Below are 14,027 nucleotides of genomic sequence, written 5' to 3'. Positions count from 1 at the left end.
TAGGTTTAGGAGAACAGGATGGAGAACCCTTCGGTTTATGACCACACCATTTTTCTTTACTAGATGAAGGTCGATCGACCTCCATGGATCCTGCCCTTGATCGAGTGGGCAGATCTCTATCATCAGACTGAGAATCCAATGATTGAGGATGTGATCGAATGATCGTCCTGCATCTAGGGGCCAAAGAAGGACCTGAGCGGACACTCGAGGAGGATGACCCAGGCAGTCACTAGAAGAAATAGTTGGGACAGAGATTGGAGTAGGTATAGACCAGTCAACTCTATTATCCATGGAGGGCAGAAGACCCCTCACATGGCATGAAAAGAACTCAGATGGAGTCATGGAAAGTTCCATCTGCACCCCCACTGTAGCAGTAGCATATGTCCGAGATTGAGTAGGGAACAATAGCTATCGAGCCTCAGGGTAAGAAATGTTATTAATAGTCTTTAAACGCTGTACTTCTTTCTCTTCCACCCACTTAGGGCAAGACCTAAAGTAAGAGGGGTGGGAACCATTGCAATTAACACAGTGAGGGGTCCAATTCACACTCGTAAGCATCGTGGTCCTTGCCACCACAACAAGCACACGTCACAGAACCATGACAAGATGTCTTTGAATGACCAACCCACTGGCACTGAAAACATCAGAGAGGGTTAGGAATATACAGCCATATCTTACAGTTCAAATAACCCACCTTAACAGCGGCAGATGGACATGGCAATGAAAACATCAAAATGATGACAGAGGTCGACACCATAATTCTATTTTGACGAGTGGAGATCCTTCAAACTGCTGAAACTCCTTGGCTGGAGAAACCAGCAAAGATCTCTGACTCGGAGATGGTCTTCAAGTCCCTCTTGACAATAACTCTTCATGAGGAATTCACGAGGTATATCCCCAATGGTTTTTGAATTCAGGAGGAGTTCACTGTGTTCTGGTGTTGATTTTTCCACCAAGATATCCCCAGAACGTAGCTTCTTGACTGACATTGGAGAGCCACCAAGCCCCTCTGATCCCTTCTGAATAAAAAAGGGAGACATTTGCCCTAAAGATTTATTGGACAGTGAATGCAGGATCAGGAAGCGAGATACAAGTCACATTGTGGTGGAGACTGCTGTTCAGAGTCTTCTAGGTGTGGTTGCTTACCAATTAGCAGAGTTTTTAAATTTTTTTTCATTTGGATTTGGAGGATCTATAATAAAAGAGAAAGATTCAGTGCCTCCACCAGCAATGGAGTCCTATGAGGGGATGCACTACAATGTCAAACAAGGACACTGCAGCAACTCCAGGGTTTTGTGAGCACTAAACCAAAACACCAGCATCAGACACAATGTTCACAACACCCATTGAGAATGCCCAACACTGGTACTCAGTTGACCCTAGCCCAAGTGGACCAGCCGACTGACCCTGGGGGCCACCCCAAGGCCACCCTACTACAGGAATTTAAGGCCAAACTGGTGTGTTGCAGTGCCCCAGACACCACTCAACCACCAGGATCCTCTCCTCCCCTTCACGGGTCGCCACACACGGCAAACATGTGAGTGGATGTTTAGATCCCAGAAGAAGTAACTGAAAATACAGAATCTTCCCTAGGAGGTCCCCTCACCACATACAGGAATCCACATCAAGGGGCAATGTTTTGGTCAAATAGTCTTTGTGAAGATCCAACATTCAAATATCTTACCATCTTCACTAGGAGGAGTTTCAACTTCAGAACTACTGATGGCATCAAGACTGTCTGGGCAGTTATCTAGTGAAGATTCTTCCATATCACTAAAATAAGAAAAAATGACAAAATTATACCTTTCTGATGAAGCATTTACTTTACATGCTTGGAACTTTTTGGTGAAGATTATTTTTACATATGCTTATTAAATGTAACAATTTTTAATATGAAACAGGCCTCATATTATTCAAATAAACAAAATAACATGTGTTACTAGTAACTTATTTTCTAATAACATATATAAAGATTTGAAGGAGTCTTTCACTTCTTCTTGTTTCTGGCTAAAGCATACATGTTACAGTTCTTAATGGATTTAAAGATCCTCAATAATATATGCTTAAGCAATAATAATTTACCACTAAATTTAAAACAGTACAGTTATTTTAGAAGAAAAAATCAATGAATTAAATAAATTCAGGTTAACAACAAATTAGCAATAAAATTAATTTCTTCAAAAATGTAAAACATTCCTGGTCCACACTTTCTTTTAGTTCAAGTTTTCAGAAACATGTCTGATATTGTTCACAAAGCAGAATCTTAACTATTTAACAAGCATGTAACAACAACAAAATTAACAACCACAATTTCAAACGAATGTAACAAGTAATTCAGCAGCAAAACTCTTTTCAAATTGGTTCCAAATCATAGAAAATATGATTAAAGTGAATTACTGAATTTAGGAGCAAGGCAGAAAAGTTAATATAGAATATCATATTGTGCATGCTGTACTATATTTATAGAACTTTTTAAAAATAGGCAGATGATTACAGATATGCTAATGCTTCCTCTAAATCAGTTGGAAAGTGAAAAAGAAGTGTAATACTTTATATTAGCTGTTAGGAACATGTTACAATGTGGACCAACAATTATGCATCAATGTACTGATAAATAAATAAATAAACACAAAAATAGTGTACAGATAAAATAAATAATCTTGTGTTATTAATTATTACTTAAAAATTATAATAATTACAATTTAGTTGTTTAATGTGATTTACACCCTAGTGTGTTCAAGAAAAATGATGATGATATAATTATATATATATATATATATATATATATCTTTGTCATATCTCAGCTGGCCTGATGAGCCCTGGTATTGGGCAAAATACTTCATCAGCACTTGATATAGCAAAGGTAATATGGTCGATATATTATAATGTATTTTCCTTTGCTCTCAACTCATGAGTTCTTAGAATAAACTAAATGATTTGTTTAACCTTGCTCATGGCACTGAACAATGACAAAAGGGTAACTATTATCCTGACATGCAAGTAACAGATAATAGATTATTTCACCCTAAGAAAAGGTGGAATAATTCAGTTTGTTGATGTTTGCTTGCTTGGTTTAATTCAACGTGGTTGACAGCTGGTATGTTACTGTCTGGGAAACTGAAGACTGCAACTGAACCAACAAAATAACGAATGTATTCACAAGTGTCCTTGAACTCAAAGATGTAAAGCTAAAAGGCTAGGAATGAGACAGGGTTTTCACACCAGAGAACCATGTAGTTATTAAAAGAGGCAAGGTGGCACTTCTACATAATGGAAATTACACAAATATTACCCTGAAAGTCAAGTTGAAATTCTGTAACTGGATAATTAATTGATCAATGGGAGTAGAGAAATGAAAATTTAGTTCACCTAAAGTGTTTAGTCATCCAGCAAAACTACCACTAGTGGTTTCAGAGCTGTAGCCAGGATTTTGGTTTGGGTGGGGTAAATACTTCAAAATACAACATTGTAAAATATAATAATTGAAAACTATATATATGTGTAATATAATTAAATATATAATAACTATATATGTAATATTAGTACAGCATACTTTAGGAGAAAGTAGTCTTTGCTCTCTTTCTCCAACCCCCCTCCATCCATGACTCTGACTGGTTTCATACAAACCTGCACTGAATGATAAGCCATGAGGACGAAGGTTATTCAAAAATTTGTGGTGTGGTGTGAGATCCCTGCCAGAAAGTGTTGGGTACTTTTTATGATACTGTTCATGGCAACGTTATTGATACCATGCAGGGTAACCTGCTCATACTGGAAAAGCCACTGTGTAGTTTCAACGGAATGAATGTCATGGATATAGTTGAATGACTACTTAATAAGGTCTGTTGCATGACTATCACATTCGTAAGATCTGAATCTGTAAAGATGTGTATCTACGACATGCAGCCATAAAATTTTAAACAAACTGACAGCATGGTGACTATTTCACTTCAGTTGCCTAGATATTCTGCAGAATGTAAGGAGGGAGCAACCAAACATCTCAAACTGTGTATGGTAGGTACCTTTAAAATTTCAGTTTTATCTGCCATAAATAAATCACTATTGATACTGATTCAGAATTTTTAACCAAACTGTAAAATTAATTAGTTGACTGTGATTAAGTGTATAATTTTTTTTATAAAACAGAATAATTTTACAAGACACAGTAAAGCATTAATTTTTAATTATGCTATGGACACAGTGGTAGAGAGAGTTTTTATCATGATGAAATCCTTAAGATCTCAACAAACCCTTACATTTCTTCTGGTACAATGTGACTGATATACTTCTCATAAGCTATTCCACCATCATCAGGAAATATCTCTTCTTGGTAAATAATGATTTTTTTGATGAGTTCATTAAACAAATTTTGATACTGAACCTGGTTCTTGTCTTCTGGTATAGGCAGGAATGATGGACCAAAACAAGTAGCCAGGTTATATGGATCCATCATATTCTCATCACTGAATTCAGAAACACTAACAAAACGAAAGTAAACAACAAAACTAATAATCAATACATAGCAAATGTACTCAAGTTTATTACACTCATAAAGTCCAGACAGTATAGCACAATTCAATAAGCACATATTATGTATACACATGTTTATTATATTAACAAAACCAGAGAATACAACACAATTCACTAATTAATAGACAGTATAATCCTAAATTAATAGATTAACAAAAAACATTAAGTAATTGATATGCACAGTCAGTATACTCAAGTTTAATACATTAACAAAATCAGTAAATACAATAATTGATACACAGTAATTAAAGAGGTTGAGTATGTTATATTAAAATGATCTTGGAGCCGTCACATCATTACAGTCCATATCATCATGTCTAGTCATATTCTATTTGATAACTGGTGCATCTTGACAATAGTCCTGAAGCAGTTTCCATTGCAAAAGGCTTTTGTATAAGGTTACCATGTCAAGAGCATACCATTCCTCTCTGCAGGATCACCATAATTCATCTAATTTAAGAGGATGATGATTTTCCAGTTCCCATTTCAACATCTTTTTATGGATAGCATAAATACCCATTTCATTCTTCAACTGCTTGAGATATGTGATGATTTAATGGATATGTCATGGAAGCAACTTGCATATATGTTTATCATTTATCTGTCCCTTCTACTGATTGTGAAGGAAAGTTCCTTAATCTTTAAATACTGTTAATTTTACTACCTAACACTACTTCACAAGGCAATAGCTCTTCCACCTAGATGATTAGCCATTTTTCGGTTTACTTTGTTAAACAAAATGTTTTAAGTTATTCAGGCTTTAAAACTGTGTCTGTCTCTTTCAATTCATATGCAATAAATTACTGCAATTTTCCTTACACATAATAAACCCACAAACCTCTCTATTTGTAGAGACCAGGAAACTGAGTGCAAATATAACCACAGTGCTGTTAGAGGGAAAATGTCAGAAATCAAGAAAGAAAGAGAGAGGAAATAGATAAGAGTCAGGGTTGAAGTTGCATTGGATTTATAGGGGTGGACAGTGGTAAAAAAAAGTTAGGGCTATAGAGACAAGATGTCAGTTAGCATTTAGATACCAGTCAGGTTATAATTTGCTTACCAGGTGCTAAAGTACAGGATATTATAGAGAACATTGACAGTTTAACTGCTGGTACCATGAAGCATTAAATTTTTGTAGTGCATGTTTGAACCAATGATGCTGGAAATTCTAAATCAGAAGAGGTGTTTAAAAAGTACATAGAATTCCTTACCAGGTTTATCAAACATAGACATTTTTCTCCTTGGGACTAGATGTAAGAATTAATTACTTCTCAGGATCTAAAGTTTAAATGAAAGATTACCAGGGGTATGTGTAGAGCAACAGGTGGGCTGGGTTGAATATGTGGGAGAGCTGTCATCATTAAGACTCTCTACTCTATGCCACAGCTCCCTCTAGTAAACATTTAAATTACATCATTCAAGTTTATAACAGTATCAATTTTAGTCCACCCAAATTCACTAAATGTGCCAGTTTCAAAACTAAAGGTTCAGTATTTATTGAATTTAGACACACAGACTCTGAGAAGCCAAAAATTTTAATCTGTCACAAAACATAAATTAATTACACATCAAGACACTAACAGAAGCAGAAAATAAAACAAATTGTTAACTTTCATAAAAGAAAAGAGATTAAACTTACATGTTAATTGAACCAAAAAAAAAGTAATTTTATTATGTCATAATAAGCTACTTATAAACTTAAACACCTTAACAGAGCAAAAAATAAAAATATCCATTAGATAGCAGATATTTTCTTCTGCCAACATTTCCAGTCCAACTAATAAGAACTTAATGAAATGCTAACTGGATACTTACATTTGTCAGTCAAAAATTAATTTAAAAAGGTATTTTTACATGCCACTTGTTTAAAAATCAACATGTATATAGGACTACTGAAGAACCATGTCAAGAAAAAGATCTACAGTCTATGGTGTGATGTTTATCACTATTATTAAGCTTATTTTAAGACAATACTTTTTGAAATTACCTATATTAAAATTTCACTAAACTCTGGCAAATATGTATACATCTGCAAAATACAATCTGACAAAAAATGACAGCATTATGCATTTCATAAGTTCCAAACAAATTACTGGTACATGTAGTGATATATCAGGTATTAAACAGTTTAATTAAAATCTCTATTATATAGCAATAACATTATTAGAATACCTAAAATAAGCATGTGCTTCAAAGACATATCTATAATTGTTAGCTTAATATATGTATTTAGGATTAACCTAAATCTCCTAAGCTGGCCAAATCTTGTGAGATACTATTGGAATTATAGCACAAAATATTGTTAGCAGCAATGTTATCCAACTTGTGAAACAATGCATTCTAATCTTTATAAGCAGAATGATAAGAAGGGCACATTTAATGAGCTATACTGATTATTAGTTTTACTTTCAGTACATATCTTGTGCTGATAGGAATTTAATATTAAGAAAGTTAGTTAACTTTTAATAAGGTTACTGAAATGTGGAATGTTTTATTTTCTTGAGACAATTGCATAATATACATTGATAAAAGTTGTGATATCTTTTTTATCTTTTCATAATGCAAATGACTTTCAAAACTTACTGGTTTAAGAAGGCAAACAGATAGTGAAGAACAATAGCCACTGATTTTTGGAGACTAGCAATTACATCTCGAACTTTGCTGATGAACTGATATTTAATTTCAATACCTAAAATGACAGGTCAGATACAAGTTAGCTTTATAGTTTCAGCAGCTTGTCAGTTGATTTTAATTAGGTTCAAAATATCATTTCAATATCAAAGACTTTCTTCTCACTTATAAGTTAGAGGTATATTAGATTCAGTTTTCTTTGTTCACTAAATAAATTTTGTTTGAAATACTGCATATATCATCATTTCTTCTTTCAGAAGTATATAAAAATAATGCATATAATACAGATAATAAAAAGATTATATTAAGATTGTCATTATATGATATCCTTCAGATAAAATAAAACAAACTTTGACTCTTGAAATCTAAGATGATGGTGAATATGTCTTAACAGTTATAATAAAAAGCTAAAACTACTGTATAATAATCAAAGAACCTAATATATTCTTATATCAACTGATGGGTAATCCATATGCAAGTTATACAGAAAAAGAGCAAAAAAATAAATGTACACCTGCGAATTCCAAAGATGTAATATACCTAAATCTCAGAACTTAATCTTTACATTCCAAAAAGAAGTGTAACACATTCTGAAAATGAATGATACAATGAATTAAATATAGTTTTAAAACAATAAAAGGTGAAAATGTTTTTGTAAACTTGTTCCCACAATTTAAACTAATTTCATGCTCTAAAATAAGAAGCTTTTGAGAAGATACCATATACTAAGAAAAAATATTAAAGAAAGAAAAGTTGCAGAATAAATGTTTGTTCTCTTATTCTTCATGGTAACCGTTGCTGGAGTAAATTAGAATATTTAAGCTTATTCAGTTATTCGTAAGTCTTAGAAAAAGATAAATAAACTGTATTATTACATAAACATAATGTAAAGAATAGTTATTTGTCACTTCTCATTTTAAAGGTAAACTTAATTACTTTAGTGAGAAGAAAAGGTAGAGAAAAAATAGTGAAATATACTTAACTCTAGTGTTAAGCTTAATAGTGTTGTCAATATGTTACTTGTATTTAGTGTTGCTTATTTATTTTCAGGCTACAATGGTTAGGAGTAATATAAGTGTTAAGAGTTCACAGTTTGTTAGGAGTGACAAATACAAGAAATGGGTTATATTTGGGAATTTGGGGCTGATATACACATTTAAGGAAGCTACTAGTGGAGTTTGTACACTTTGAATGTAGAATTTGTAGGTTGGGGGATAAATAGAAGGCTCTTCTAAATAGGGTAGAGACTATGGATAAAAAGAAGGGTAAACTACAGGAAATGGCATCGAGATTTATACAGGAAATTAAGCTTTTGCATGCGAAGGATACATTGGCTAATAAGGATTTTTGGGAATTTAAAAAACAGCACTAATAGTTATAGGGCTAGTAGTAGTGGATTTAATTATAATAAGCAGCTTCTGCTAAGTAACAGATTTGAGCCATGAATGTGAGATGAGAAGAATAACAAAAGTAACAGAAAGGATGGGAATGAAAAACATAAAGGGGTTACTGTTATATGATTGAGATTATTTAGTATGACAAGTGGATAGGATTGTCTGTGGGGTAAATAGAAAGAAAAGAATTAGATTATACTATTCAGGAGCAGAGGTGAAGGATATAACTGACAGAGCAAGATATATAATAAAGAGTGATAGCAGTCATGCAATTTTTGTAATATACATAAGGTATACTGATGTAGGGAAGGGTAAGTCAGCGAAACATATTGTTAAGTACAAGACACTGAAAGAAAAGGCCATAATAATGTTATGACAGCGGAAGTCATGTGACGCTAGTAACACATCATAAGCTTCTAGAAAATTCATGTCCCTAGATATGCGGTATTCTTGTATATAAGACTGCTAAGAAGTGACGGCAACAATGGAATTGAATTGCAGACAGAGATAGAGACGACAATTGAGTCAAGCGCGTGAATCGTTCGTTCGTTGTGAATTATAGTGTTTGTTTAAGTTATAGCGTGGAAGCAGTGGAAGACCCATCCAGGCCAGTGGATTTGAAGATTGGAAGGTCAGTTGTGGCAGGTCATCAAGTAGTACCTATAACAGTGGCCAATTTCTCTAAATGTGAACCGACACTTAAGGAAGGGGCATTATTGGGTGTGTGCCAAGAGGTAGATCCAGTCAATGGTAAAGCAAGAAATACAACTATAAAGAAAGGACATACACTTCCCGAACATTTAACTGACCTCTATAAGAAGAGCATAGTTCATTTGGCATCATCGCAGGCTCTTCAGGTAAAAGAACTTTTGGTAAATTATGCAGACGTCTTTTCAAAAGGAGATCATGACCTCGGCTGTACAGACCTTGTAAAGCACAGAATAAACACAGGCAATCACCATCCAATAAAGATCCCTCCGAGGAGAATAGCTCCAGCAAAGCGACAAGAGATTGAGAAGGTCATGGCTGGTCTAATTAAGGAAGGGATAATCGAGAAATCAGATAGTCCCTGGTCAGCTCCCGTCGTGTTAGTCCAGAAGAAGGATAGGACCCAACGTTGCTGTGTAGACTTCAGGGGTCTTAACAGACCGAACCAAAAAAGACTCATACCCACTGCCAAGAATTGATGATACTCTTGATGCCCTAAGTGGAGCCAGGTGGTTTTCAACTCTGGACTTAAAGTTGGGTTTCCATCAAGTAAAAATTGCTGAAGCAGATAAACCTAAGACTGCATTTAGTTATGGTCAAGGTCTCTGGCAATATCGTATGATGCCATTCGGGTTTAGCAATGCTCCACCAACATTTGAGAGGTTGATGGAAAGGGTACTGGAAGGCCTACAATGGAGGATAGCCCCATTGTACCTGGAAGATGTCATTGTATTTGCAACAAATTTTGATGAGGAAATGTCCTGGGTAGAGGAAGTATTCAAGCGTTTGAAAGCAGCAACCTCAAACTCCATCCCAAGAAATGCCACTTGTTCCAGAAAGAGGTGCTTTACTTAGGTCACATTGTAAGTGAGCGTAGTGTGCAAACTGATCCTGACAAGGTGAAAGCAGTGCATGATTGACCAACACCATACAATGTGGGAGAGTGAAGAAGTTTCTTGGGACTCTGTAATTACTACCGCAAGTTTGTGAAGGACTTTGCAACTATAGCTGCTCCACTACATGATTTGACCAAAAAAGGCCAGAAGTTTGAATGGATAGTTTCTTGCAAGCATGCTTTCAAGACCTTGAAAGAAAAATTAGCCTCATCTCCACTTTTAAGGCTTCCAGATCCCTCACTGCCATACATACTGGAGTGTGATGCTAGTAATGTCAGAATTGGAGGGGTGTTGTCTCAGAAAGTGGGCTACCTCAGTAGGGTTTTGAGTAGACCAGAAAGGAACTACTGTGTAACACGGAGGGAACTCCTTGCTATAGTAAAGAGTCTGACATATTTCCATCCTTACCTCTATGGTGCAAGCTTTACCATCAGGACAGACCATGCTGCGTTACGCTGGTTAAGATCATTAAAGAACCCAGAGGGACAACTGGCATGTGGGATCGGAAAGACAGACCAGTATAATTATGATATTGAATACAGAGAAGGAAAATCTCATGGAAATGCCGATAGACTGAGCCAAAGACCCTGCAAAAATGACTGCAGACATTGCTGCAAAAGAGAGGTTGAGCTAACCAGGTGTCATCAAACTGAAGTCAAAGTGACTGAAGGAGCTGATGATGGTGAAATAGAACCAGGTATAGATATTTAATCAGAGCAGGTGAAAGACCAAGATTTGAAGCCAAAAGCAATGATAAATTTTGGGGCTGTGACAATTAATATATACATGTATGTATATCTTTATTGTGGATATTTGTTATCACTGAGCGACCATATATGCTTTTCCATTCTCTGATTACTTCAATATTCCAAACCAATGTAAATTGGAGGACATATGATCTAGAGGAAGAGTCTGGTACCCATAGAAAACTTGGATGCCTTTGTCAATGATATGTGCTGATAGAAAGGTCAAACATACCCTACAATGGCGCCTGTGTATTGCATGGGCACCCTTGTTGGTAGGTTTGTGGAGGGATTACCAAGTAATACTATGAATCACCATTTGGGGTTGAGAGATATCCCCCTAACATAAATGGTACCTGTTTCAGGTGGTAACTTCAAGCAAATCACAGTAGATGAGAAAACTGAAAGCAGCAGTTTTTGTGACAACTCCCAACAGGGACAATCCTGTTGAAACAGGAGACTCTTATCAAGTTCAAACTTCACCAAGAGCAGATCTGAAGCTGTAAAACTAGGGAATATCAGAGCATCTGCTTTGGTTGTGTGTTGCAGTGTCATTTCTGTGTAAACTGCCCAAAATCTTGCTTCTAAGTAAAACAGACAAAGCACCGAATCATACCCAGCCGAATGGTTGGTATAGGAGTGCTTGCAGCAAATTGTACCTGCTGTTTTTTTTCAGCTTCTCCCATGGAGGAGTGCAACAGATAGCTTGTTTCAAAGAGTGTGGTGGTCAGTGCAGCTCTCGTAAGGCTGGGTGTAGCTTGGTATGTATGTGTAAAGATAGGTTCTGTATTAATTTCCACCAAGTAAGATGCACTTTGATACCCTTCCATTACTGTAAACAGATGAATATCACTAAATTGGCTCAGGAACTTTAAAACCAAGAAGGAATAATAGCACATTGGATCACAATATTGCAAGAGGTTTATATGGTAAACTGGCATTGCCACATGGTGAAACCCTGTATGTTCAGTGAATGTCCTGATTCTGGACATCATATTGTAATTAAAGATATTTCAGCTATATGAGTGCAGTCATGGTGTAGGCAATTCCACTAATAGTTGAATACCAAAGCTCACACTTCAGGAGGTCCGAGAAAAACAACTAAAGGACCCAGAACTTGCATGGGCACAGCTCGCCTTACCAAGGGCTGAGAAATATAGCACAGCTGCATGTAGTCTATAGCATTTGTATGAGCAATTACAGGTGCAAAATATCCTGTATTTATCAGCCATCTAAACATGGTTCTCAGCTTTCATTGCAGCTAGTTGTCTCTAGATCTGTGAGGCAGCAAATTCTCCAGACCTTGCATACAGTTAGGTCTTGGAGACCACCAAGATGTCACACACACACTTTTTCTAACATTCGGTGGTGATCCTACTGACCATGTTTGAATCGCTATGCTCAATGCTGTTGCCAACACTGCATGGTGTGCGCAGCACAATGGAAAAGCTGGCCGAGACAAAGTAAAGTAAACTCCAGCAAAAAATTCTTGGTTCTCTTAGTCAACGAAGACTAGCCCTGGATACTTCTGATCCTCTCCCCAAGACATAGTACGGTAACTGGTATGTACTAGTCATTATTAATGACTTCAATAAGTGGCCTTAGGCTTATCCATTGGTCAACATTTTAGCACAGCCAATTGCTGATATGTTAGCAGAGGAATGGATAATCCTCTTTGGCACCCCTGAAGAGATTCACACGTATCAAGGAACTAATTTCAATAATCAGTTGTTCTTTGAGTTGTGTAAAGTGTTGAGTATGGTAAAGATGTACACCCCACCTTATCACCCCCAGTCAGCTGCTATAGCAGAGTGGATACTTGTAGAGTTTGTTAATCCCAGTCAAATTAACTGGGATGAACACTTGCCATACATTATGCTGGTGTACCTCGCGAATGAACAGAGACAGACTGGATATTCACCAAATATGTCCATGTTTGAGTGTGAAATGATACTCCACCACCTAGAACACTGTCTGCAAGTATATATGGCGTGGCCTTAGATCTGTATAGTCCAATCCATATTAGTTTATATGCCAGCAACTAGGAAATATCGCTGTATGGTAGAAAAAGGTGCTACCACAAAACAATCAAGGAATGGAAATTCCAGCAAGGTGAATGGGTATGGCTTTGGTACATGTTAGTGACATAGAAGCATCTTGGCTTTTGCTGGATAGGTACATATCTGACAAGTTGGTCTGTTGAAAAGCTTTGACTTTACAGTATGGATGAACATTTTATTGTCTTTATTTGACCAGGAATACAAAGTTTGGAGCTGGTGAGTCAGAGGAAGATAAGGATACTGTTTCAGAACATCTCAGCTTAACTAATAAGAAGGAAAATACTGAAATTACTTATCTGGTAGTGAATGGTGAGTTCAATGAGAAATCTGATCAATATGGTTGAGATTAACTGCCTAATCAGCAAGCTAAGTATTCATTTGGTTGAAAAGTGTTGACTGAAAGGAAGTAGTGTAACTTGTTTTCCAAGCTATTGTGTGATATTATCCAACAAAGTTATATAAGCCACGCTTTGTTGCTAACACTCGATTATCAGCAGCTAGGACAGTCATTTGGTCAAAAAATTAACACCTCTAAGCTATCAGAGGTATTGTCCAACAGTTGATGAACTGACTTTGTGACTACTATTCGATTATCAGCAGCTAGGACAGTTCTTTGGTTGAGAACCAATGATTGAAAATGATTTCTGAGCCTTTATTTCAGATGTAAAAATGCCTATCTTGAGTAAAAGCATCGACCCATGAGAGTAATGGTTTCCTAGCACACAGAAATTCATAAGCCCTACGTATGGAACAGCATGAACATCCATTTAATTCTTCAGCTGCTTGACAAATGCAACAGCTGAATTGATATGTTATGGCAGAAACTTGTGTACATATGACTTGTGTGACTTTTCCAGATGGATATCCTTCTTGATTATGTTACATACAGTTGCCTGGGGCATGTGTATGGTTTTTGCTATTAATCTTTGTGCTCACAGCTGGGATACAACTTCTTGCAAGTCTCTTTCTCGAAGGTTCTAGTACCCCAAGTTGATCCATATTCCTTTGTTTTGCAATGCTATTAGGTGCAAAAGATATCCCCATTTCGGAAATTTTAAATCTATG

General features: G+C 36.1%; 1 protein-coding gene across 1 annotated transcript in view; it reads right to left on the bottom strand.

Annotated features, from left to right (window-relative positions):
- The window catches only part of LOC111083877 (SLIT-ROBO Rho GTPase-activating protein 2-like), a 14,760-nt gene extending 7,468 nt beyond the window's left edge, over positions 1-7,292 (bottom strand). The window contains exons 1-3 of the mRNA XM_022380597.1: positions 7,114-7,292; positions 4,257-4,478; positions 1,685-1,773 (exon numbers count right to left, since the gene is read on the bottom strand). Of these exons, the coding sequence (XP_022236305.1) occupies positions 1,685-1,773; positions 4,257-4,453 (286 nt within the window). The 5' untranslated portion in view covers positions 4,454-4,478; positions 7,114-7,292. The remainder of the gene's footprint in view (positions 1-1,684; positions 1,774-4,256; positions 4,479-7,113) is intronic.
- Between the last annotated feature and the right edge of the window lie 6,735 nt (positions 7,293-14,027).

The sequence above is a fragment of the Limulus polyphemus genome, unplaced genomic scaffold, assembly GCF_000517525.1.
Source record: "Limulus polyphemus unplaced genomic scaffold, Limulus_polyphemus-2.1.2 Scaffold146, whole genome shotgun sequence".
NCBI lineage: Eukaryota > Metazoa > Arthropoda > Merostomata > Xiphosura > Limulidae > Limulus > Limulus polyphemus.
This window is presented reverse-complemented; position numbering and strand designations above follow the sequence as displayed.